Genomic DNA, 25,792 nt, shown 5'->3' on the forward strand with positions numbered 1-25,792 from the left:
CTATATGCCAGTTGTGCGCCCAGAATGGAAGCCAAAGTTTAAAGGTATGTGAACCGGTCTAGCCGGAACATTGAAGTTGAACAGAGGAAAAGTAAGGTATATACAGCCAAGAAGTCCCACTCACAGTTTTCATACCCAAACATTACACAAGTGTCTGCCCAGGCCATATCCCATCCATGTCTATAGTCACGTTTATACACCAAGCCAGCACCATTAAACATTCATCAATTGAGAAGGGAAGCTCCGAGTCCGTCTCCAACACAAGGCCTTACAAAGCGAAGACCATGAGACCAGCTGCGACAGCGAGCAGGTAGCTCACAGTGCTAGTGGACGCCGCGCCAGGGAACTCCTGGATAGGAGGGCTGGTGCCGTTGGGCGGGCTAGGAATAGCGCCCGTGGGGTTGGTAGGATAGGGGACGCTGGGAGCCGCGCTGGTGTCGACGATGATTCCACCGGTGGGGGTGATTGGGTAGGGCGGCACAGTGACACTGACGAGCGTGGTGCAGTTGTCAGAGGAGGCTGGCGGCGGGGGAGGAACCTCGGTGGTGGTGGTGGTGGTGCAGGGAGTCTCCTCAGGCGGCGGGACCGAAGATGAGGTCTCGGGAGCCGGGGTAGTCTCGGTCGCTGGCGGCGGGGGAGAGTCAGAAGTGGCTGGCGGAGTAGGGGTAGTCTCGGTGGACTCGGTGCAGGGAGTTGACTCCGGCGGCGGGGCAGAGCTGCTCTCCTCAGTGGGTGGGGTGGTCTGGGGAGGCGAGGGAGGGACGGTGCTGGACTCCTCAGTTGTCTCTGGGGGCGGCGGCGAGTCGGAGGTGGCAGGAGGGGTGGGAACAGACTCCGTGGTGGACTCGGTGCAGGAAGTAGACTCCGGCGGCGGCGGCGGGACTTCGCTGGTGCTCTCGGTGGGCGGGCTTGGTGGAGGAGTGGACTCCGGAGGCACGTCAGAGGTGGATGGAGGCGGCCTGGAGAAACGGTTAGTAGAGTGTACAGGCGATCATTCGTCAGCTTCACTTACACCTCAGAGCTGGAAGGCGGCGGGGGCACTTCGCTGGTCGACTCCGGTGGAGGCGGTGAGTCAGAGGTGGTGGGAGGAGGGGGCACAGACTCAGTAGTGGAATCAGTGCAAGTGGTCGACTCCGGTGGGGGCGGGCTGTCGCTGGTCTCTGGCGGGGGAGGGGTTGTCTGAGGAGGCTGCGGGACATCGGAGGTCTCGGTGCTCGGGGGAGGACCAGTCACGGTAACGGTCTCGACCTCGCAGTCGCAGGGAGTCTCCTCTGGAGGCGGGGTGCTCATGGTAGCCTCCTCGGTGCAGGGAGTGCTGGTGGCAGCAGCGCCTTCCTCGCTGGGCTTTTCGGTGGTCGAGGGCTCGTCTTTGGAACCACCGCTGGAAACACCCTCACCGTCGATGACCTTGATCGACTCCCATGAGCCGGACTTATCGGTCCACTCATACTCCTTTCCGGGAGAGTAGTTAGTGATCTTGACCTTCTCGACAACCTGGTTGAAAGGAGCCTGGGAGTAATCGACCTTGCCGCCAGCCCAGTCCTGGGTGCCTTTGTCCTTGGAGTCACCGCCAGCCCAGATGCCGATGCGGACGTTGCAAGGCGTCTGGGGGAAGTTCTTGCCGCCGTTGGCATCAGCGTAGTTGAGGGTGCGCACGGGGGCATCGTCAATAAGCCAGGTCAACGCATCAGATGTCCAGTTAAGCGCATATCGGTGCACTTCCTCGATGCTAGGGACGTCGGCCATGATCATGCGGTCGTAGACGGTTGTGTTGCCCTTGCCGAAATAGTTCATCTGGGCGTGGGTGGCGTCGCTGCCAATGAACTCCCAGTCAACCTCGTCGAGATCGTCAGACTCCAAGACGATGGAGGAAACGATACCTGCGCCGCGGGCCGCCTTCATGGTGACCTCGACGTAGCCGAAGTGGAGGTATCCGTCGCTCTGGATAGTAGGTGCGTCGCCAGTCTTCTTGACGCTGAACACGATACCCTCATCGGTGAACTCGGCGCCCTTGGCAGTCTGCTGCCATCCCTTGAGCGCGCCCTCTCCGTCCTTGAAGTTGCTTTCGAAGGACTTGGCGATGGCAGGGTTGTTGTCGCAGTCCTTCTCCATGGGGTTGCACAGCGACCAAGTCTGCGCGTTTGCGATTGCCGCGAAGGCGCTCGCGGTGAGAATGTAACGCATGTTGCTTGTGGAAAGTTGGATTGGAATGTGGGTATATGAAATGTGATCGAGTCAATGATGTTGGCTTTTGCCGTTTGGGTGTAGAAGGTAGTCCTCGCAGAGAATTTTGTTCGGTGACGTCGAGCCTCGCGTAATGCAAAGGTGAAGGTCAAAGAGTGAATGGGATGAATGAATGAACGCTCTAGAGAAGAGCTCTTGTCTGGAAAGATGACAAGTGAACACAAAGAATGTACCAGTACGAAGATCGTCCTGCGAAGTGAATGTATCGAAGGGAGTGTCTGGCTTAAGAAAGGGCACGTAAAGACAGAAAGGAAGGTGATGTGAGGACTGTGTGTGCCCGTCAGCAGTAACAGTCCGAAATCCTGCGACCAGTGCGCCTCTATAAAAAGCGCCTAGTCCGCTTGTACGCAATTTCCGTCCAAACCCATGGTTAATGAGGGCAGGCGGTCGCTCGGCTGCGGCCACTCAGGGCGGCGCATGGCAGCTCCTGTTTCGAAAGCTTGACGGACTTGGGTGGCCGCGCGCGGTCTTCGCTCACTCCATGTGGTGTTTCATGAAACAGCTGTGGGGACTAGCGGCATCAGAAAGCTTGCCGCCCCACGCTGGGCCTATCAGGTGCCGCACGCCCCTGGCACTGGCAGCTGTCTCCGGCAGCCGCTGCGTTTGGCGAGAGCCGGTGGGAAGCCACACAGGCCCTGCATTTCACACCTGCGCCGCCTTGCGAAGGCATGCCTGAGGCTGTGCACGGAGACGCCAGCTGACATCACGTGCGCGCTCGTCCCTGGGTGGCCATAGTGATCGTCGACGACGCTGACGTATGGAGGCGAGCACTCGGAGACAGGATAAGTTCGCTGTGCGTCGCCCATTTGCTTTGTGCGGCTGTTCTCTGCCGGGATTTCGATGCGACAGGGGATTCTCTCTTTTGCACAATGCCCAAGCGGGTATTCTTCACGACCGCGTGAAGATCTGGGAGTATGATGCAATGATCAGCGAGCCCTGTCGATCGCATTGCATATGAGCGCTGGCCTGTGAATGCCGAGCGCGCTGAGGCTACGTGATGGCCAACGCGTCGGAACACCGCGGTAGCTTTTCGAGCGCGTGCTCTTTTGTGCTATCTGTCTATGATTGAAGAGCATGCTTCCTCCAAGGGCTATACACTGCCCGAAGCGACAAAAGCTTGTCACGCCTGCATACCCCGCATTGTTTGGCTCAGTCCGACCGACAGATTGATACAGCATTCAAGACAAAGACGATCTCAGTCTGAGAAATTAGCTGTTCTGACAGGAGATCGCGTACCATGTCAAACGGCGACGCTAAATCAAGACGACAACCTCCGCCTGTTCGACTTCATGGCACCCGAGATGGCGAGGCCTCCAAAGCCGTCGAGCATCGGGCATGTACTTGTGGCAGCACTTGGCGGGAGCTTGGACCCAGATTCGATGGAAGCCATCAACTCCAAAGAGCCTCCCATAGCGCAGCCTAAAGACCAACCGTGGGGTCGAGAACATCGCTAGTGGGAGTCCAAGCAGATGCTCTTCGCATATGGCTACAGACATGCATAAAAGCTTTGGTGGCAAGTTGGCGTTTTCCAGGCGTTCAATCGGGAATGCGATGAGCTGTGCGAACGGGATATCCCAAATAGGAAATCGGTGAAGTCCGACGCTGCGGACTTTACCAACACCCAGTCACTGGTCGACCGCCGTAATGACCACTTCGTGGCCGCATCGTCCGTATGTCACTTCGTGGCGCACACAGTAACTCGTTTATCGGTGTGGTCGAGAAATTGCAACCGGGCATTGCAGCGCAGCGCAGTCAGGACGATGGAAAGATCAAAGCGGCTACATGCTCGCATGCAAAGCCTCTCATTTCGGCAGCGCTGAGGGAAGTCAATTGTGTACAGCTTGTTTCATATGAACATCTCTTGTGCCCTTGCCGCGCATATCAGAGCTTTCTTAGTCTCGTCCATGAACCTGCAGCTTCTCATCGCTCTCATCGCGGGCTAGCATGAGCCAACCACAGCGTCAAGAAACGAGTTCGAACTGCAGTTTCTGCAGTTCAAGTGTATGGAGTCGCCTCCAGTCATCACCTAGGCAGGGGAGCATGTATTGAATGGGCAACGACGTACCTTTGCCGTACTCAAACGATCGCATAGCCATTGTTAGATCGGCTGCCTGCAACGCATCAGCCAAAGTTTTGGTCATGCGACATGTCCGTCGTAATTGAAGCCGTAAATCAGATCTTTTCAGTTGTTGAGTGCGTCTTCTGTCGGATCCACTCGCAAAAGGGTTCCGTCCGACACCCAGGCCGCAGTACGCGGGGTAGTATCCTGGTGATGACATCTTTGCGATATCTGTCGCTGATGGAAAGGCTCACCTATATATTGCCAGCTAATGGTGTCGCAGACCTCGGGAACAGCTCGAGACTTGGGCAGTCGCGAACTAGGATCCACAGAAGAGCCGCGCCGCATCTCAGTGGGTCCAGTACAGGACAGCATGAAAAAGAGTACAAGGCATTAGTAGCAGGTCTGTCGCGCCGAGCTGCGACGCGCGTAGCAAGTGGGGAGTGCAAGGCAGCTCTGAAGTAGGATGCTGAACAAGTATTCGAGGAAGCTCGCGAGGCAAACACGGCAAGTACCGGTACACCCGATACGTGATTAGTCATTAGCGTGGTCAAAAGGCTTCTTCGTCAACATTCGAGGAACTCTCTGTTAGGTATCATCATGGGCTGTGCTAGATCACACAGAAATGCATAACTTGCACGTCATCCTTCGAGATCGCTATACCAAATCCTCCTCACGCAATGAGCCATCAGAGGTACCCACCATGACCACCACCTACGTCAATGCTTCCAACCCCGTCTCTTCCAGAAGAAGAGCCTCGCTTCCAGCTATGAGTCCATCACTCTCAACTTTCATCTTGTGGAATAGAAACGCTGCATGATGTTCCCCTACCATCGCTGTGAGCTCACCCGCTGTCGGTCGCTTCTCCTTGCTCATGTCCAACGCAGCCAACATGCATCCGTTGAGCTCGTTCGAATACTTGGGAGTTGGTCGTATCCTCCTCAAATCGTGCTCATGGGAGTCAAGGTTGATCGGTAGGGGCTTACGTTCCGACATGGCTTCCCAAAATCGCTTCTGGAGCTCTTGTTCCCACATCGAGTGCATATACCCTGTCTTGTCCTTCAGCAGTGATTTCGTTAGTTGCGGGTTCACGACCGGTGGAAAGCCATGTGAAATTTCGTGGATGACGCTCCCAGTAGCCCATACCTCGCCAGCCGGTCTGGCCTCGCGCCCTTCCCAGGTCTGTTCCGGCGGCCACATCATTGGCGTTCCGAACCAGCCCGGCATTCGCGCTTGGGACGGATCGTAGTATGCCGACAAGCCGAAATCGCCCAGCTTTATGGTTATTTCGGAAAGTTTCTGTTTCTCTCCGAGAGACATGACGAAGACATGCTCCAGCTTGATGTCGCGATGAACTATTGGGCGCCAGTTGAGACTATCCTTCGGTTTGCGACTAGCGGTATGTGTGATATTAAGAACAAGCCAAAAGCCAGAGCAGAGTTGGCCCATGTATCGCCTTTCCTAGGGTCAAATTTACCATGCGATGCCTTCGTGGAGAAAGGCTATAGCCGCTGAGAGCTGGCTGGAGATTGACCATATGCATTCCTCGCTGAAGGTTTCCCGGCTCTTCTGCCACATGTCCTTCCCTAGCTCGAAAAGGTCTCCAAACGGGCAGAAGTCAAACACGGTGGCATCTCCTTGTAGCGTTGACGACTTGGGCAGGTAGGCGAGGATGCTGATGATAGATTCGTGCTGTGGTAACGACTTCAGAATCTCGACCTCGCTAGGAATGGCTTTTTTTGGCCTCTTGTAAATCTTTACGGCGACCACAATGCGTCACGATCTGTTCTGCCATGTTTCCACGTTGGCCTCAGCCCCCGATTGAACAAACTTCCCTCGCCTGTGTTCAGACGGAAATTCTTTTGCTGGGTTGATTGTTATGGATGCGGTCCAGCCGGATTGATGAGATTGCGCATTAGAGAAGTCGCGAAACCAATTCTTGTTATGATGCAGATGTATATGCGACAAGTGCAAGCCGCAAGACATGTTGGGGGCTGCAGGGTCGAGAGCAGTACCCTGTAGCAAGCGCGTGACTTTGGCATATAGGCGAGGGGTGGGTCATACGGAGACTTTGAGCCTCGACCCAAAGAAATAGAAGCTGTAGCAGTGGTTGATGCTGCCACTAGTGACGTGAGAGTCAACCCGTGACATTGTTTATTCACCTTCGACCCAGTCTCGGTTTTTAAGGCCATTGCGAAACATATACCGCTACCCATACAGTATGACGTGAAATTCATGACTTTCACGGCATTATTAGATTCCATTAACAGGCGCGAGGCTCCAAATGTTCGAAGAACGTTCGTCGATACTCGATTCGATAGTCACAGTGTGAAGATCCGTGTGAGTATAAACTCTCCTGGGCTTCTCAACAATTTTCTCCAAACTGGGACATCAAACAAAGGAGGCTATCTTTGACGATGGCGCCTGCCAGCTGAATACATGAATTCGTCGAGTTTATGTCTTGTTTCCACGAAAGTATACTCCGATAATGCAGTATGAAGCTAAACATCCGAGTACTATCCGGCTACGCCTTGCTCACCGTAGATAAAATACCGTTTGGCGCTGTCCAAATATGACGGATACATGCACGTCATGCGGTATATAGAGTACGCGAGTATTGATTGCACGCTAGAAAGATAGCCACAGTCAAGCGGTTTCTGATTTGGTCAATCGTTATGAATCTTAACTTCCACACCACCCTGTGCCCCGGAGAAGGCTATAGGAATACATCACCACCGGCTTGCCTTCAACCACCGTCACTGCGAGATTTCCCGATCTCCCAATAGTCATACGCGTGCATGTAAACAGTTCCACTACCTCTGTACGCGGCGTGTAACCCGACCTGGGTATACTCAATGTATAATTCCCGGCTTTTGCTCCGTTGTTGTTGATCACCGTCAACACCCTGGCACCCGCTGGTCCTTTCGAAAAAGCTACATTATGCGCATCATAGTAGACAACAGTCGCCTTGCTTGTGAGAAATGATGTAACTATTGACGATGCTTTCGATATGGCCAGCTTTCGAATTGCATTCAACTGCTTGATGAACTTGTAAAGCTCCGCGTCTGTGTTGTACCCGGATAACCAGATTGCTTCGCGATTAAATGGATCAGTCCCACCATTCAAGTGTTGCTCCTGGCCTTGGTAGACAATGGGTATCCCGTCTTTTAGCATTATGTACGCGAGGTTGTTCTTCACTAGGCTCATATCGCTTGTGTAGCTGGGGAAGCGTGGTTTATCGTGGTTCTCCATGAACTCTCCGACAAGACTCGTATCCCTGCAAAGGGAGCTCGTATTTAGAAAATCGTAGAGCATATTATATGACAGTGCCTGGGTGTTATTGAAGAACCAAACTGATGTGTAGTATGCCGGATACCCTAAGATTCCATCCATAAAGGATTGATAATTGCAAGCGTATTGCGTGTAATAGCTGGCAACCTCTCCAAGAGCGAAGACCCCTGCGGCCTTGCTAAAGTCGGGGAAAAAAGATTGCTCGATGTTCTGTGCAGTGTCCACCCGGATGCCATCGATCGAGTAGTTTGCTACGAGGGACCTGATCCAGGTGTTCCATTCTGTACGCACCTTTGGCGAAGTAGTATTGAGGTCCGGCAACGGATTTACTTCTCCGCCAAGCCAGCATTGTTGGATCTGCGTGACATTGGTCCAATCCGTGATGAAGCATACATTGTGGAAGAACGAGCGATCGTTGAAAGGGTGAAACGTGCTGTAGTCCACGTCTGTCGCATTTCCGTCGAACGCCATGTGGTTCGGTACAACATCCACCATCAAGTACATGTCCCTGGCGTGCAATGCCATAGAAAGCGATTTCAGATCCTCCGCAGAGCCAAAATTTTCGTTCAGAGAGTATATGTTTTTGGCACAATATCCATGGTATGCTCGTGTTGGGTTGGATACCTGTTCTACCACAGGGGAGATCCAGATTGCATCAAATCCCATGCCCTGGATGTAATCAAGCTTTTGAGAGATACCGTACCAGGTGCCACCGCAGAAACCTTCGTAGCCAGGCTCACATGGCGCAGTTGTTGAACCATCCGTCCTTGCAAATCGGTCTGTAAGAATCTGGTAGATAGATCGACTTCGCCACTGTGTGGCTGTAGCGGCCAATATGATGCTGAAAAAGAGTGGTAGGAAACAAAGGATCCGAAGAAACATTTTGATAGGAGAAGTGAGTGAATTTCCTGCCTGTGTTGCGCGCGGGGAGGACAGGCCAAGTGTGGAGAGTGGCCAGCTGGAAGCCAGCCAGGGGCTTCATAACAGTACAAGTCGAAGTTACGTTATCCAGAGGCTGCATCACATCTTCTCAATCTCTCAATCAATGTGTTGCGACCCGGTCAACTTCTCGCTGTATATTTTCGCCCAAGCTAGTTGGTCAACAAGCTTCGGTGATTGGTCGTGATAGCCCAAGTAAATCTCCTTTGACAAGGGAATATACAGCATCGCGCGTCGCTTGTATAAAACCGCTCAGTTGCTGCGAGAGTACTGCTAAGTGATTTGTTGTCCTAGTTCCGAGTTTGCGATTGATGAAGTTGCGTCACTTCTCTCCCACGTGCAAGAGTGAATCTTGGTCGATCGGAATCAAACTTGGCACGCGACGAGATTCGATATACCCAACAATATACCTTGGCGTTCTAGGTCGAATGAATGGGCAGAGTCTGGACGCAGGCGATGAGCTCATCATAGCGCGTGAACAGTGCGCGAGTACCTATGGTATTTACCCGTCGGGAAAACGCTGCTCGAGCCCACGTACGCGCACGCATGAAGGGCAAAAGTAACGAGTGGGGGAGACTTTAGCAATGGGAGTAAAGGGACAAGCGATACTGGAGTTATTCTCCAAAGGAGAACGTGCGCCCGAACCAAATTCTTCGATTTTGGGGCCTATGATGGCGAATGCGGTTATTTGTTGAAACCGCAATTTCGTTCTTTTAACTCTAAGTCTGCATTTAGGTACCTCATCAATCACTCGCAGCACCGTGGGCCTGTTGTAGAGTCGTTGTAACCATGATGCCATTACTCTTCGTACCAGGAGTGAGTTCTTCTTGACTACTCGCATCATCCATATCGAATCTGTGGTATCGAGCTCTAAATGCTTTTGTTTACGCCTTGTATTGCCTGAAAAGGAACTGCATATTCTGGCCGACCTTTTCAACCGGATCCACCATCCTGCTGCATCTGGTAGCCAAGTGGGTTGTACGAGGGCTTCGTCTCGCGTGCGAGATGGAACAGACCAGCAAGTGTGGACACGAACCTCAACCGTTGAGGGAGATGTAATGAGGGTGCATCGAATCGCATAAGTCCTAACTCTTGAGTGCGGGCGTTACTATATAGCCGCAGTATACGATAGTAGATACGCTAGTCTTGTGTAGGACTAGCGTTGATAACAGCTCCAAGTGGTGTCAGTAATCGTCAGGTAAGGCTCCAAAAGTTCCGAACATTGTAACATCCTATTTGGTTTTAGAAAAAAAGGATAAAAAATCTAACCCATATTTTGACTTGCTGATTGGATACCCAAAGAGCAAACTGATACTAGAGACGAACACATCTTACCGAGTGAAAATTCAACCACAACACGTATCGACAGCCACATTCTGTCGATACCTTCGTACTTGTACAAATTTCTTGTGATTGGGGCTATCCCGACTATCGCCACGACCACATAATCTGTACCGGTAGCGAGCAGGCCCATAATACCGAATTTCTTCACTTTCACACCAAGCGAATGGGAAGCGCCATTATTAAGATACCTTGTTAGTCCTCCTTCTTGACAATGTTCGTAAATGGTCGCGTTGACTCATCATTCTCGTTAGTGTGTCTGCGGCATCAGAGTACAGAAGGCTGATTAGTTGTCGTGTAGTGGTCATGTCTCTGCAACCGCCGTTGATTAGCAGACGAATGTCACTACACGCAGTTACATGTACAGCAAAGTTTCCTGCCTGGGCCTAAATACTGTCAATTCCTACACACACACACACACACACACACACACACACACACACACACACACACACACACACACACAATACAGGGATCCAGCTCTGGTTGGTGGTCTGGACTTGCCATATCGCGTACACTGCGTTGACTACGAGGTATGTTTGGAAGCGGAATGGACTCACTGCGACACAAAGAGACACGATACTCTACCACACATATGTATAAGCATGTGATGTAGCTGCTAGAAGATTTCTGTACATCAAAAACAAATTGAACCTGGTGCTCCAGAGTAGCTTCCAGAAGAGGAATGGCGCTGCGAAGTACCGTTTTGTGACGAACCTTCTTTCTGCTTTCACGGTCGAATATGGTGCAATCTTGCCCGCTTTCACACTTGAGAGCTTCTGTGATCCAGCGGCAAGAGTTACGTACAACACCCACATGCGATGTTGCAGAGATACGGAGAGACACAAGGCCGACTTGACGATGGGGCGTTTCGGCACCACATAGTTGATCGCGAGGCGAGCGAGGGCAATGGTTGATGTTGTACCAACGAACCCATAACCAGTCGTTATGATCTGGGTATACGAAAAGGCGCCGCCCGTACTTGATTGTACATAAAGAACCTCACGGTCGGTGAGGTAAAGGATCGAGGTCAAACGAGGCGAAAATCAATGGTACCAGCAAGCTCCTGAGGGTCCGAATATCTGGCGTTGGAACTTAGGGGCAGAATCTTTCTGGAGATGGGTAAAGCTACTTCCGCTTGCCGTCCCAGTATCTCCGTGAGAAGGGTTCCGCAGGTCCGAGGCGCATTGCATGACTAGATCGCATCAAATAATCTTGCTTTCGTGCGTTCTCAAATTCTAGCGCAAGGTGGAAAACCTTTTGATAAGGTACGTGCGAAAACCGATCGATAAGGCCGTACTATACCTCAATGCCATAAGCTAGATTCTATATTTGGAGAGATCCGCCTTGGTGTTCAGCTGCTCAATGCGGTTGTTTCGCATTTCGCATATAGCCGGTTGATGCGCTGATCTTCCCTGAGGCTTACACGGCTCTCATCCTGATGCTCTCGTAGTAGAACAATGAATCAAGCTAGGCTTATGAGGTTGAAGATTTTCAGACGTAGTGGCATAGCATACAATGATGAGAGTAGTAAGGCGAACGTGAGCAGCTCGCTCCTACGTATCAACATCGATGATAGCGTATAGCAGATTGAATGACTGCAGGATTCGTCGTGCGCCCGAGTTTCTGGACTTATGCGTCAGCTACTAGCTGACATTATCAGTATTATTGCAATGCTTTGCTAAGTTTGTGAATAGTCATCAAAGAAGTTGGACATACGGTGGCAAAAGATCCGGTAGGATCGTGTTCCTCACCGCGCAAGGTTGCGTCTAGAGCCTTGGTTGGATAATCCAACGTCGATGTTTGGCCATTTTCAATCTGATGCGAAGTGCCGTAGCTTCCGTTTCAGCATGCGTTGTGAAGTCCGCCATCTTAAGGAATCAGCACAGTCTACCTAACTGTGTATCAGGTGGTGAAATTGTGTCCAGACAGAGCCACATGATATTGTGTGGAGGATTGCACCCATTAAAAAGTCGGTGTTGTCGGTAGAATTGCACTCGGATGACACCACCATCATTCACGCACTCTTTGTACCAAGCCCCCCGACATGTACCGAAAATTTCAAGAGCTACCAGTGCCAAATTGTAAATGCATTGTTGACTTTGCAGGAGCTACGACTTGACCTTGTCCGCCTGTGCAACGCACTTCTCTACAGCCGGCAAATTATCACAGCACTAGACACAGAACTAGAGAGAAAATGCCAAGGTGTAATTATAGCCAAATGAATGGCCCTTAGATGGTGATTAGTAAGTTATTTTTCCGCTACAGTGGTGGTTGTCAGGTGTATGCTGATAGGACGACGGCCCGCGGACACCCAGCCGCTGTGATTGGCCTGACGCAACTTCACCATCATGTATATCTCTAAGATTACCATTTCTCCGCTTTGCCCAAGACACCAAGCCTCGACGTTCAGCACGAATGTGACACCGGTTGACGTGCCGTTGACATCGTGAAAACACCTATGGTGCAACATCCGCAATATCAATATTAGGTATACGTCAGGACATAATCACTTTGACAATTATGGCCCCTCACCGCCAGCTCCAGCTGTGCTGCCATGGCATACCGCTACTTACTGCAACCCCTCTTTAATCTCAGGCCCAACCTCTCCATACAATGGAGATTTCCTCAAACCTAAGTTCCAAATCGCCCAACATGACCAGCTCCAACTCGAATCAAACCGACCCGCTTCGTCACCCTCTCGAGGCGACCGCAATGGCCATCCAAGGTGCAGCTTCGGGGGAGAGCCGTGCTCCTCGCGCCTCCCACATGCAGAGTGCGAATGAGGGGCCGGCAGACATCATTGCGAAGGTGGCCGGCTTTGTCAAGGGCGGCAAGCGCGAGGATGACGGTGCTTATTTCACGAACAATGAAGGTAACATGAAGACGGGTACAAAGCCGCTATGCCTCTGACATAGGCAGGCTATACATGAACCCGCTTCAGTGACTCAGCTAACTCTGTGCCCGCGAGTATAGGCATCCCGTTTCCGGACCCAGCTCATTCCAAGACCATTGGTGGAATTCCAGTTGCTAGCGACGTGTGGCTCTTTCAGAAGCAGCAGACATTCAATCGCTCGAAGACACTTGAGCGCCAGGTGCACCCTTGCGGTTCAGGCGCTTTCGGTTACTTCGAGGTCACCAAGGATGTCTCCGGCCTTACAAAAGCCAACTTCCTTTCAGAAGTCGGCGAGAAAACGCCCATATTTATTCGTTTTAGTACCGTCACGCCTGGACGCGAGTATCCCGACGAGGCGCGTAATCCCCGCGGCTTCGCAATCAAGTTCTATACCATGGAGGGCAACTACGACATCGTCGGTCTTAACTTCCCTGTCTTTCTCTGCCGTGACCCTATCCAGGGCCCAGACGTCATTCGATCACAATACTGGAACCCCAAGAACTTTCTCTTCGACTATGATGGCATCTTTGACTTGCTCGCTAACACCCCCGAGGGTAATCACGCAGGTCTGATGTTCTTCAGTGATCACGGCACTCCTCAGGGATGGCGCTTCAATCACGGCTACGGCTGCCACACTTTCAAGTGGGTGAACAAGGAGGGCAGATTCGTGTACATCAAGTACCATTTCATTGCCGAGCATGGCCAGAAACAGTTCACGCAGGAACAAGCAACACAGGTTCGGCGTACTTCGCAAATACATATAATGGCCTCTGCTAATATTCTGGCGACCAGATGTGCGGCGAGGACCCCGACTACTCGAAGCGCGATCTGTACGAGGCCATCGAGAAAGGCGAGGAGATTGTCTGGAAGGCACACGTGCAGGTTATGCAGCCCGAAGACGCCGATCCTGAGAAGCTCGGCTTCGACCCCTTCGACGTGACAAAGATCTGGCCGCGCAAGCAGTTCCCCATGCAAGAGTTCGGTCGCATGGTGCTCAACAAGAACCCGGAGAACTACCACCGCGACGTCGAGCAGGCTGCCTTCTCGCCCGGAAGCATGGTCCCCGGCATTGAGGACTCGCCTGACCCGCTTCTCCAGTTCCGCATGGTACGGTTACTGCCTTGTTATCTGATAGAAGCATGGCTGATTGCCTTGCCAACAGTTCTTCTACCGCGACGCGCAGTACCACCGCATCGGCGTCAATCTCCACCAGATCCCCGTCAACTGCCCCTTCATGGCGAAGTCGTTCGCGCCCCTCAACTTTGACGGCGCGATGCGCACGGATGCGAATCACGCCGGCAACAAGCAATATGCGCCGAACAGCTTTGCGCACAAGTTCCGGCCAGACACGGCCGAGGCGCCGTACCAGGTCAGCGACAACGTGATGAGCCGGAAGAGCCACTACTGGCACGAGGGCAAGAAGAACGAGCATGACCAGGCGAAGGAGCTGTGGTCGCGGGTCATGAGCGAGCAGGAGAAGAAGAATACGATTAAGAATACGGCCAACATGCTCAAGTTTGTTACTACTCCGGAAATCCAGGTAAACCTCACAACATCGAACGCTTCAGTGTAATCTAACAGGCGTCGCAGAAGAAGTACCTTGCGCAAGTGTTTAACATCGGCCCGGACCTTGCCAAGGGTATCTACGGTGGGCTCCCCAAGCCCAAGTTTGAGTTCAGCGAGGTGGAGGAGCTGTCCAAGACGGCGCATGAGTGGTACAAGGAGAAGAAGTTCCGTCCGAGTAATGGCGAGAGGCTGACTGGTTTCTCTCCATCGATGCCTATCTACAATTAACGAGTCGATGCACTGATGGCTGCAAATAGTTGCGCAATACCAATCATGATGTTCAACACGACGATCAATATACGGACTCTTACATTGCACTGTGCCCCTCGAGACTCCCCGTGTCGCACACTGCCATAGCCCAAACATCACGGTGTGAAAGTGTCACATACTTAGGCAGTGGTCATGTTAAGCCCGTCGAGGCCTTCATTCGTGTCATGATCATAACAAACGTCGCAAGCCAAAGATCCATCCAACGCCTCAATCTGCCCATCCGTGTTATCCAAGTATGAAGGAACGGCCGTCCACGTCTACGCATGCGCGGGTCCATGCTGGCCGGTAACCGGGCAGACGGCCACATCGCTTGCAGCCTGCAGGCTGGGGTGCGGTTGCACTTTCTGCTTGTGGTGGCCGACGGAGGCCTTTGTCACGGGGCACACGTCGCCCTCTTGTGCTTTGGTGGTATCGGGATGGTCGGGAGGCAGGATCGTGGTAGCGGTCCCCACGACGGGGCAGATTGCATCGTCCATAGCCTGGCTCTTGGGTTCCTGGACTGCGCTCTTGAGTGCGGGGCACTGGGTCGCGAGGGGAGACTTGGGCTCGGGAATCGGGACCGAGGGGTGCTTCTGGAGGTTGTGGTGGTGGTCGGTGGTGGCGCCTACAACTGGGCATGTCTGCGTGAACGCATCAGCACGAAGCAAGGCCAGGAGCTCGTCGCCGTCTCTTACCTGGCCATCCTTGGTGAGGTCGACCTCGGGGTGGTTGGGCGGGAGGACATCGTTGGTCGAGCCGATGACTAGCCAGAGCTTAGCATCCAGAGATTGTCTGGAGGACTCCCAGTGACTGGCACTGGCCTGGCTGTCTCAACGTACCTGGGCAGGCGGCAGCGGCGGCCATGTTGATCTGAGGAGAGGCTACTGTGTGGGGTGGTGAGTGTTCGAGGGTAGCCGCGGTGCTTTGGCCGCGGTGCTTTGTTGTCAAGTAGAGCTCTGTGTTGCGTGTGCTCGTGTGGTGCGCTTTCGTTCTCTGCTGGGAGCGGTGAGGGGACAGGCAAGTGGGCTGCTAGCAACTGAGGGGAGGACGCGCGAGTAGTGGGTGCGCCAGCTGTTAGCTCCAACGCGGCTGCCTTCGGCCATGTGTGGCCCTCTTTTTGGGCTGGGGACCGCTCAGGAACGTGATGTCATGGCCTCCAGGGCGGCCCCTGGTCAGCGCCCTCGTCTGATCTGTGGTTGGCTGGGAGCGACGTAGGTGATATGACGGCTCTTTGATTGGCGGGGTGCGACGTAGGTGATATGACGGCTCTTTGATTGGCTGGCTAGCGATCTTGTGACTGCGCGCAGGGAAACTCCGACACCTTTGGCAACGTCGCTTGTTGTGAAGAGCTCTGAGTTTATCCTGCACTCCCTGTTCTTCAAGCAGGCGCCAGCTCTACCGAGACCTCTCTTCCCGACGCCGCGGATCCGCTGCTGAGCTCCTCCATGCGCTCGCCAAACTCTCCTTCTCCGCGTCTAGACGCGTCACGCCATGCCATGGATACCCCATGCTCGTAATCATTCGTGCAGTATCTCCATGGGCGAAACCATTTCAGTTCAATTCGCTCGAGGTTTCGCATACGAAAGAGCCCCGCTAGCGAGTAGCTATGCACAGCTTCTTCTGCAGTCATCAGATGTCGAGCAATCACACGTCCATCATGCTTCGGATTTGGATGCAGCGTAATGTTCGACGCGTAGAACCATAGTTCGAGTTTGCGGTTCCGCACCGGAGACATTCCATCAATTGGCGAGAATATCCTCGCATAAAGCGTCGTCTATTGGTAACAAACCTTGATGTGATGGTCTTGATTGTACATTCGTTGAAGTAATCCATTGCCATGTGGGTATCGTGGAAAGTAGTTGCTAGCTGAGACAATATTCTGTGACTAAAACATTCTCTATGAGTCGAAGCCCTGCGTTTGCTGTCGATCTAGCTGTGAGCAATCATCATGATGACCGTGTCATGAAATTACAAGATGAAGCTACGTCAAAGATTTTTCGAAACCGTCAGTTCAGTGTCCGTCACTCTTGAGTTACGCTATGATCATTACACGATCGATGTGTGTATATGATACAACTAGGCATATCATGGAAAGGGCCGCGTAGATGGACATGATACACAATGTGAAAATCTTGAAGGCCAGCCAACAGCATGAGTGTTCATTTCCCTTACAGATGTTCAAAACCAGGCAATCTCCTCACGTGGACGCTGCCTGTGACGTAACACAAGAATGCCTACATACGTCGTCACCACCCACCGCCACGCCGCCCAGATCTGCAACAAGTCTTCTCCATCCTCAACGAGACCCTCTTCACAGAAGGAGATGAAATTACGCATTGCGTGAGGGGATCGCTTCGATTGCTCCTCTAAGAAGGAAGTATAAATTTTAGGCACGATGGTGTTCTTACCATTAGCGTTCCTGAAGTTATTAGAAAGCAGGTACGGGGCAAACGCAAGAATAAGACACGTCTCAAGCTCAAGACGGATCTGTGACGGCGGCGCAACGCGAATCGAGTTACGACAATCTTGGAATGTCCTCGTGGTGTACCTCGTCATCTCGCCAGCGAGAGGAGAAGAGTACAAAAGCCATGGAGTCTTTGGACTGGCGAAGGCTGGGTGATTGTGCTGATATCGCGACCTTGCCTTGCCGGCAGCGAAGTGCAACGACGTGTGCAAAGCATCGCGCGCCTCCTCTGCATGTATGAAAATATCAGCATCTTGCCTGTATGACGCTCCAACTGCACTCGCCCCGTCGATGGGGGTCAGATCTGGTGCAAAAAGGGGGCGTGCAGGCGGCAAAAGACCAGCTTGAGCATGTGCCGCGCGCATAGCCGCCTCTTCGCACTCGGCCGTATCAAATATTGGAACGGCGGGGAAATGCTCTGCACGATCCTGGTATGTATGGGCGTCAAAACCACGTGTCATCCATCCAGGCCGCGACCTACTGCAAGGGAGTGCCGGCGATAAAAGCTCAGTGTACTTCTCGCACTCGGTCAAGAGAATCGTGCTTGTGCTATCAGTACTGCTGAGAGCTAGCGGCCGAAGCCACTTCTTTGCTAAAGCAAAAAACATGCGGGCGCCATTTCCCCAAACTAGTGGAATGATGCACAGAAAAGACATGAAAATCTCCACTTCTTGTCGTCTCGCGTTGTTTTTGCCAATATTATCTTTTATTGCAGTGTATGTAAAGGGGGAAAGAGGGATTTTGCGGTAGTAACTTTCTTTTTGTGCGAGGAAGATTCGATGCGTTGTAGAGACACTATGCAATCGTACGATGCGCTGGCTGCATCGATGTCTCCCTTCCGATATGTTACACAATATTGCTATAATGTGAAAATATCTGTCCATTGACACCAAATACATTGCAGATACAGTTCCGAATTGATATATTTGAGCATGTCTAGGTAAACAATCTTAATTGTGTTATCATCCATCTTACAATACGACTAGCAGCAATCCCATCGCATTAGCTATTCACCGTCGACAAATTCCCTGACGTTACTGGTGTCGCCTATAGTCCTAACAATCATCAGATTAAATCACATTGTGGTTAGTAGAAGCCAACAGAACTTGGCGTTCCCACTATCCCCCAAAGGGTTAATGGTAGGAATGTCCCTAAAACGGAAGCTTGTCACCAATAGGGCGTAACAGCGATTTAGAAGGATTCGGGTTTCGCTTCGTGACTCCATGATAAAAGAACACTGAACCGCATCCTTTTGGCTAGAAGTAAATCTCCATCCCTCACAGGTACTTGCTCTTTTCTTCGAATACGATAGTGAAGTTCATGCTTGCCATCCGGCACGAACCCGCAATGCCATCGAACATCCCAGCGACACCGGCACCACCCAAAGTTGAAGGCTCCAATCGGTCCGCATCTCCAGACCGCAAGTCTTCTCCACCTATCGTTCAGACACATTTGCATCGCGCATCGGACATACTAAAAGACAATGCATTGGCTCATACTTTGACAACATTCATCAACGAGGGATATGCGACTTCCTCGCTCTATCCAAGCACACGCTGGGACCATCAGCCCGTCCGTTTCCATACACCGACCGACATCCACGACATGCTCGGCACTGATGGCATGATTGCTGCGATATATCACATCTCACGCGAGGGTGGTCAAACGGAACCAGTCGCAGTAGCGAGCATTTCGCGCTGGCACGGGGATATGGATGGCGTTGGCGCACAGGATGAGGATGGGTGGGAGATCAAGGCTGTGACTACGAAGAGCGGTTGGGGCAAAATGGGTTTGGTAGGACGATGTATCGAGACAATAACACAGGATTTGATAGCGCAAGAGCAGAGTCATGGAGAGGAGAAGGTAAAGCTTTGGTTGCATGCAGTAGAAGAAGTGAACGGAGACTATTGGCGCAGAAGAGGATGGAATGATGTCAGAGGGTTCAATCGACCGGAAGGCTATTGGGGGAGTAAGTTTGGCTTTCGGCTCAGTGTTTTGTTGAAAGAGGTTGATGTGCATTGAAACCGGTACGGCAAGGTGACTTTGAAACTGACGTCACCGAGAAGTGCTCGTATATAGGTATACGCAAGAATGATACCCAATGCAAGATGAACCGTGCTGGCTGCCTCAGTGCCGAAGCATTCTTCCACGATATCTCTTTATACAGTCGGAGGCCTTCCACCGAATCCGCAATTCTTGCAGCTATAAACATAAGTACGTAGCCTCGTGCATGAGTAGAATGGAAACTCACGTGTCGGGATACCCAGTCCAAGGGCTGTTCGGGTATGGCTTGCCACCAGAACTTGTCCACATATTGACGGGTGCTGGGTTTCGCCTAGCTTTGGGGTTCACGCCAACATCGATAGTGGCATAAAGACCATCTTCGATCTTGCTACCGATAAGCGAGATCTTCATAACTGGGTCATCGCCTCCCTGCTTGCCCATATTGAAGAGGAAATCCTGCGCATTGGTGGTCTGTTTCTGGGTGTTGGTGTTGTACGGCGCGGTCTTCTCGACTTGGTTGAGGAAGTTTTGCTCGATGTAGAATTGACCGACGTGAGAGATGGTGCCACCAGAGATGGTATTGTTGGGGAGAAGGGTGGCGCCGTGGTGAACGATGGCTGAAACGAGTTAGGACATACGCGATGTCATGATTGATAGAACGGGGAGTCTCACTATGTAGGTGATTTGTACGGCCCACGTAGTGGCCTGGAATGACGGTAATGAAGGTTGCGGTTCCATTCGCACTAGTCGGCTGCAAGCCGCGAAGCGCATTGCTCACTAGAGACGATGGTCCACCGTCGCCGTTGCCACGGGCTTGAACGCCAGTGTAAACACCCTGTATCGTCAGCTCAAGTCATAGGATAGATATCTTACTGCTTACAGTGGAATTAGAGCCCCACATCTCAAGGTATGCGTCGGTGACTGGCTTGCAGGTCGAAGTGTCCACGACGTTAATGTCCAAGTGCGTTATGGCACCCTTCTCGCCGGTCAGCAGATCCTGACGAACCAGCTCACCCACGACCCCTGTTCGAATCAGTACCTGTCGTAGTATGCAAATGAGTGGCTGCCTTACAGTATGGGCCCTCAGTTGCCTCGGGATCAAGGGTGCAAGAGGCCTCAACACCGTACTCTTCCTCCACTTCGCCAACGTCTCGACGAACAAGGTCTCCCGGCTTAGCAAAGCCAGCAGCAACTCGAAGTTCGTGAAGTCTGGCCTCGCGCCTCTGATGCTGCTCCCTTACCCAACCGCTTTCGACGAGATCCCTCTTGCATGACTGGACAGTTCGGCGTTCGGGGTGGTCGAGATGAGCCTGGCGCCTTAGAATCTCCTTGTTGACGTTGCCGCCTGGATGAGCAAAGACCCCGGTTGCCAGAATAGCGGCAGTCACAGCTTGGGAAAGTTGGACCATCTTGAGTCGCTGCAGCAGAAGTTGGTGTATAGAAAGGAGACTGCTCTACAGTCTGGGCACAGGGTGTCGCTTGGGGTATTATACTCGCAGCCTCCGGATGTTGATATTGGATGCCGGGAGCTGAATACCGCAAACAACAGAATCACAGGGATACTGTGCAGGATGGACCATTTCCTGCCAACATAACACACCACAGCCTCGCAAAATGCGCGGCGTTGCGTTTCTTCACAGATTGCTAGTTATAATCGCTAACATCGTGATAGGTTGTGTAGATGAGTGCCGAGTCCCACGTGCTTCTGCTTGATTGTGATCATCAATAAGACGCATCTGTGAGACCTTGGCATCTGGGGTACATTGCAGTACTAGGGAAAGCTTGGCTGGGTAAATGTTGTGCAATGGCAAAGTAAGCTGGGAAGATTAGCCGGGCCTATGGAGAACGAAGACCTTGCAAAGTCGGTAGTTGGAGACGCGGTGAGGGGAGTTGGAGAAGCCCGGAGGATGAGATGACTGAACTGTGAGCGAATAAGATTTTTCAGCGTTAGTGATTATAAATGAGATGGAGATTGTGGTACTGAGGCAAGAGCACGCATTCAGGATCTGCCAACGGATCGTAAGGCCTTGCTTGGCATGACCCAGCGCAAAGATTGCTGTCCATTCGTGAAATGGACTCTACAGCTCCAACATTGCTGAATGTGACGGAGCAGAATATGACCATGCCGCGGCGACTCATTGCTGCGATTCTAACATGAGCGCGAGACCGAACCTGTTGTAGTTTTCGCACAATGATGGCGGCATTTGCAGAAATGGCGCTACCCCACAGTCCCGAGTGTCAAAGCCGGGGAGTTATAGATAGATGCGTACACGTGCGCCCAGGTTTCTTCCATCCAATTGCACTTTATCTGTATGCAACATAATTGTGTGCGGCGCTGCCCCATGAAAAACCATGTCGCCAGCGGCAAATCGGCTTCAAGCGAGTACGTGAGCGAATGGGAAGCTCGCCAAGTTGCCATTCGGGCGTGGGCTGACGCTGCGTGATATAGGTATCGGAGATGTGTGGCCGACGAAGACGATGTGGTTCGAGGTGAAAGTGTCAATGGATTTCTAGGAACGAAAACAACGCAGTAGGCGCAACACCGCTCCACAGACCTAGAGGAATATCCGATCGGTGCTTTACAAGCCGCCAGCAAAGCGAGTTATCGGAGTCGCAAGGCCTCAACAAGCTCGAGCATCCTCCACGAGTGCTTGAGCATCCTGGCACGCAACCGTTGCTATACCTTACGCTCTCAGGGGTTCTGCACCAACTCAGACACCGTCTAGCTACCCTCCTCGTGGTATCACGCAAAGGGGCTGATCGCGGTGTTTTCTAGTGCAAAGGGACCCGTGGATGGCCTTGTGGTGATTTGGACATGCAAGGGAAAAGCACGCGGCGAGGGTGCAGCAAGGCCTTAGTCACGACGCCATCCTGAAAGAGCTTAGCGCAGATGCTCCGGGAAACTCACACTCGTGGACCCAGCCTTGTAGCTGTGCACGAGCACGTGCTCCGTTTCGCTAACCCTTACTTCACACAGAATGATACTACTTTCGATTACATACGCAATCCAGCAGTACGTGTATCGCTTTGCACATAGTCACGAGGCCAAAGCTAGATTTAGTGAGATTAGGCGAAGCATCGATCCTCGCGAAATGTGGAGGCTGGGATGGCGTCACGTTAGCGGGGACCGCCTCAAACGTCTTATCTCGACATCGAGTGCGCCAGGGACCTTCCTATTCCATCCCAGGGGGACGGGATAGCTTCTTTATATCTGAGCTTGGGCACGCCGGGATTCTTTCCTTTGCATTTGGCCCCAAAGCATCTCATATCTTTGGGTCGCCACAGCCAACATGGACAAGCAACTTTCCGATGACCTCCCCACATACCGCGATGCGACGGCACCTTCCTCCATGCCGCTTCCGACCTGGATCAACCGAAGACGAAGGAGAAGAGACTTCCGTGTACTTGCTACTGCTTGCTTAGTGTTTCTCGCGATCTCTGCATACCGGATTGCCAACAACACGCGGAAGTCCACTAGCACTCTTTCAATCGAACGTCTGCACCAAGATCACGCAGTATGTGCTACTTTACGCAGAGAACCAGCCCAGGTCAGTACAGCACGTGATCACAACAAACGCTGGGTCAAGGGTACCAAACCTCTGCTCATCCGCAATGCCACCATCTGGACTGGCGAGCCTGCAGCAGGTACTTCTGAGTCAGATGCAAGGGCCGGCAAAGGCTGGTCGTGGATATCGTCCGATATTTTTGTCGACAAGGGCCTGATTGTCGAGATACGCCCTAGCATTGCTCTAAAGTCGCTGCCATCTGATACCAGCATTTTCGAGGCGCATGGCCGCTTGTTGACGGCAGGCATTGTTGACATGCACAGCCATGCTGGTTTATCGAGTGAGGGTGGCTTACAAGATGATACCAACGAAATGTCCTCCGACATCACACCTTATGTACGGTCAATTGACGGCGTGGATCCCCTGCAGCCGGAAATGGAGTACATTAAGAGCGGCGGTGTAACAACAAGTTTATTTCTTCCTGGAAGTGGAAACAACATGGGTGGCGAAGCCTTCGTTCTGAAATTTGCCGTGGGCAAAAAGAATGGGAGAGAGGAGATCAGCCAGCAGGATCTTTATGCGGACCCAGACAGAAACTGGCGCTACATGAAGATGGCTTGTGGCGAGAATCCGAAGCGTGTATATGGAAAGGTAGGTGAGCATGGGCCAGTGAGTCGCTTAGGCGAAGCATGGGAGTTCCGACATGCGCTTGAACAGGCGCAACAGTATGTTAGGGAACAAGATGATTGGTGTACCTCTGCCGATGCTAGGGGTGCTGAAAACATGGCTACGTACTTGAAACAAGACCTGCGGTGGGAATCACTTGGAGCAGTGCTCAGAGGACAGGTTAGGATCAACACTCACTGCTACACAATCCCGGATCTAGAAGCATTTGTGCGGCACACGAATGAGTTCAAGTTCCGCGTATATGCGTTTCATCACGCTCATCAAACGTATCTGGTGCCGGAAGTGCTGAAGCGGGCCTGGGGAGGTACACCCGCTGCAGCTTTATTCGCGGACAATAGTAAGTAGTCTGCCTAGTATCCATGGTCTAGCAACTGGATACAATGCTGACCGCATCTAGTGTACTACAAAGTAGAAGCATATACCGCCTCCGAGCGCGCAGGAGCCATCCTTTATGCTCATAACATCACCCCGACCTACGTCTCGGACAATCCAGTCCTGAACTCCCAACACGTCGTCTTTGAAGCTGCAAAGGCATATGGGAATGGACTTCCTTATCACGCTGCTCTTGCTGGTGTAACATCGGCTCCTGCTGACCTCTTAGGTTTGGGAGATCGCATTGGGAAGATTAAGGCAGGCTTCGATGCGGACATCGTTGTCTGGGATTCCGACCCGCTGACTGTTGGTGCAGCGCCTGTGCAAGTGTGGATCGACGGCGCTGCACAGTTCAAGGACCCCTATGAGCTGAAAAAGTCGGACGTAGAGCCAATCACACCAAACCCGGGCCTTGCAAGCGAGCTCGAAATGTCATCGGTCAGTGGGTCCATAGTATTTTCCGGCATCTCGTACGCCTACCCCGGAATCGCAAAAGGCAAATCTACTCAGGAGCAGCACGTTGACAACATGTCTGCCGTCTTCCACAATGGAAAGCTTGTGTGCTTGGGCACTTGCACGGGTGAGATTGAAGCGGCAAGGTCTGCGAATGCACTTGTCGTACAACTCAGAAACGGCCATGTGACACCTCCTCTCACCGCCTTCAGCACCACACTCGGCCTTGCAGAGATCGACGCCGAGCCCGATACCCATGATGGACCACCCCCAAGTGATGGCATTACGCGCGCGATCGATGGTCTTCTCTTTGGTGGCAAGCAACTTGCACACGCTTATTCGCATGGTGTCACGCGCGCCATTTCCGCTCCCAATGAATACGGATTCCAGGCCAAAGGCGTGAGTGCTGGATTTCGGACTGGTGCAAAACATGTTCTAGAGGATAATGCGGTATGGGCCGACGAAGTCGGATTACATTACGTGTTGACCCTTGCTGCGAAGGATGAAACAACGGTCAGTGTATCGGCTGCCATCTCAAACCTGCGCGGAAAGCTTCTCGACGCAATCAACGACAACACCACTGTCACCGATATACCAACCAAGGATGGGTACGCAGAGAAGGCTTATCTCAAACGCGTAATCAATGGGACACTTCCACTAGTCTTGGCCGCTCACAGCGCCGACACGATCGCATCTATCATCCGTCTGAAATCTACAATCGAACACGCAATTTTGAAGGCCACACCCTCATCCAGCCAGCCAGATCTCCATGTTGTAGTCATCGGTGCTGCGGAGGCGCATCTCGTAGCCACTGAGCTCGCAGCAGCCAAGATCCCTGTCATCCTTGCCCCACTGCAGCCACATCAGGGCTCCTGGGATCAGAAGCGGTGTCTGACAGGTGCCCCACTTACGAACGGCACGACAATCAACTGGCTTCTTGATGCCGGTGTTTTGGTAGGACTCAGTGTTGAGGAGACTTGGGAAACAAGGGACTTGGGATTGCTGGCGGGCATTGCGTATGCGAATAGTGAGGAAAGGCTAAATCTTAACCAAGCTCTTGATCTTGTGGGCAGGAATGTGTACAAGGCGTTAGGCATCGAAGTAAATGTGTCCGGTGGTGAGGAGTGGGTCGTTTGGGAGGGAAGTCCTCTTGAGATTGGAGGAAGGATTAGGGCTATTAGTGGGCTAAGTGGCCAGATAGACGTTTGGCAGTAAATTGTTAAATCCAGAAGGGTAGCTAGTCCTAAAGAATTATTAGGGTTGGTTCTCGGGCAGGACAACTGAGGGGTGTCACGGTAACCCCAGGCTAGACAAGCATGTATATACTGCTGGCAGTAGTTTATCTCAGAGCTATCGCGCGCTGGCAGCCAGCCAATAGCACAGTACACGGGTGACCCATGTAACGAGCAGATCGCGAAGTTCGTTATGGTGTTGTGGCATATGGCGCTAAGGCCTGATAGAGTCCTAGCGTACCAAGCGAGTTAGCTGCGTATACCCCGCGCCGCACACCAGCTTTAGGGAAGTTAAGTATTATTCACTTAATACCATTAAGTCATTCTTTCACTATCTATCCTAGCGTAAAGTAAATACTATTACCTATAGCTAGACCTTACATAATAATACTTCACCTCTAATAGTCTAAGGATGGCTCTAAGGACAACTTAAATAGCTAGTAAGGGGTAGGCCTTACCCCTAATCCTCCTAGAAAGTGGAGACCCTCT

General features: G+C 52.3%; 8 protein-coding genes across 8 annotated transcripts; 3 read left to right on the forward strand and 5 right to left on the reverse strand.

Annotated features, from left to right (window-relative positions):
* Positions 1-165: 165 nt before the first annotated feature.
* Positions 166-2,400, reverse strand: CC84DRAFT_1022988 (concanavalin A-like lectin/glucanase). Its single transcript, XM_018173395.1, has 2 exons — positions 1,013-2,400; positions 166-959 (listed from the first exon to the last, which is right to left on the reverse strand). Exons 1-2 carry the CDS (start codon positions 2,182-2,184, stop codon positions 269-271), a joined length of 1,863 nt encoding a protein of 620 aa, XP_018032846.1. The 5' UTR covers positions 2,185-2,400; the 3' UTR covers positions 166-268.
* Positions 2,401-5,017: 2,617 nt separating this feature from the next.
* Positions 5,018-6,031, reverse strand: CC84DRAFT_1099067 (kinase-like protein; the record flags this gene model as incomplete). The annotated part of the gene is made up of 2 exons (XM_018174802.1): positions 5,018-5,696; positions 5,781-6,031. Coding segments are annotated over 2 exons (930 nt in total), but the record flags the coding sequence as incomplete, so codon positions are not given.
* Positions 6,032-6,985: 954 nt separating this feature from the next.
* CC84DRAFT_1253292 (alpha-amylase) lies at positions 6,986-8,616 on the reverse strand (the record flags this gene model as incomplete). The annotated part of the gene is made up of 1 exon (XM_018184388.1): positions 6,986-8,616. Exon 1 carries the CDS (start codon positions 8,474-8,476, stop codon positions 6,986-6,988), a length of 1,491 nt encoding a protein of 496 aa, XP_018032848.1. The 5' UTR covers positions 8,477-8,616.
* Positions 8,617-12,643: 4,027 nt separating this feature from the next.
* Positions 12,644-14,564, forward strand: CC84DRAFT_1099538 (catalase; the record flags this gene model as incomplete). Its single annotated transcript, XM_018174832.1, has 5 exons — positions 12,644-12,749; positions 12,851-13,506; positions 13,563-13,877; positions 13,933-14,310; positions 14,367-14,564. 5 exons carry the CDS (start codon positions 12,644-12,646, stop codon positions 14,562-14,564), a joined length of 1,653 nt encoding a protein of 550 aa, XP_018032849.1.
* Positions 14,565-14,569: 5 nt separating this feature from the next.
* On the reverse strand, positions 14,570-15,590 carry CC84DRAFT_1262397 (uncharacterized protein). Its single transcript, XM_018185151.1, has 3 exons — positions 15,425-15,590; positions 15,281-15,348; positions 14,570-15,226 (listed from the first exon to the last, which is right to left on the reverse strand). The coding sequence occupies exons 1-3, from the start codon at positions 15,447-15,449 to the stop codon at positions 14,864-14,866; spliced, it is 456 nt and encodes a 151-aa protein (XP_018032850.1). The 5' UTR covers positions 15,450-15,590; the 3' UTR covers positions 14,570-14,863.
* Positions 15,591-18,310: 2,720 nt separating this feature from the next.
* CC84DRAFT_1167530 (uncharacterized protein) lies at positions 18,311-19,099 on the forward strand. Its single transcript, XM_018179194.1, has one exon. The coding sequence runs from the start codon at positions 18,397-18,399 to the stop codon at positions 19,069-19,071; it is 675 nt and encodes a 224-aa protein (XP_018032851.1). The 5' UTR covers positions 18,311-18,396; the 3' UTR covers positions 19,072-19,099.
* A 109-nt stretch (positions 19,100-19,208) lies between these two features.
* On the reverse strand, positions 19,209-20,462 carry CC84DRAFT_1099437 (aromatic compound dioxygenase; the record flags this gene model as incomplete). The annotated part of the gene is made up of 5 exons (XM_018174823.1): positions 19,209-19,251; positions 19,301-19,670; positions 19,726-19,888; positions 19,934-20,076; positions 20,126-20,462. 5 exons carry the CDS (start codon positions 20,460-20,462, stop codon positions 19,209-19,211), a joined length of 1,056 nt encoding a protein of 351 aa, XP_018032852.1.
* A 1,749-nt stretch (positions 20,463-22,211) lies between these two features.
* On the forward strand, positions 22,212-25,349 carry CC84DRAFT_1126831 (uncharacterized protein). Its single transcript, XM_018175752.1, has 2 exons — positions 22,212-23,583; positions 23,644-25,349. Exons 1-2 carry the CDS (start codon positions 22,344-22,346, stop codon positions 25,284-25,286), a joined length of 2,883 nt encoding a protein of 960 aa, XP_018032853.1. The 5' UTR covers positions 22,212-22,343; the 3' UTR covers positions 25,287-25,349.
* The last annotated feature ends 443 nt before the right edge of the window (positions 25,350-25,792 follow it).

This window comes from Paraphaeosphaeria sporulosa (assembly GCF_001642045.1).
Source record: "Paraphaeosphaeria sporulosa strain AP3s5-JAC2a unplaced genomic scaffold CC84scaffold_9, whole genome shotgun sequence".
NCBI classification, from domain to species: Eukaryota; Fungi; Ascomycota; class Dothideomycetes; order Pleosporales; family Didymosphaeriaceae; genus Paraphaeosphaeria; species Paraphaeosphaeria sporulosa.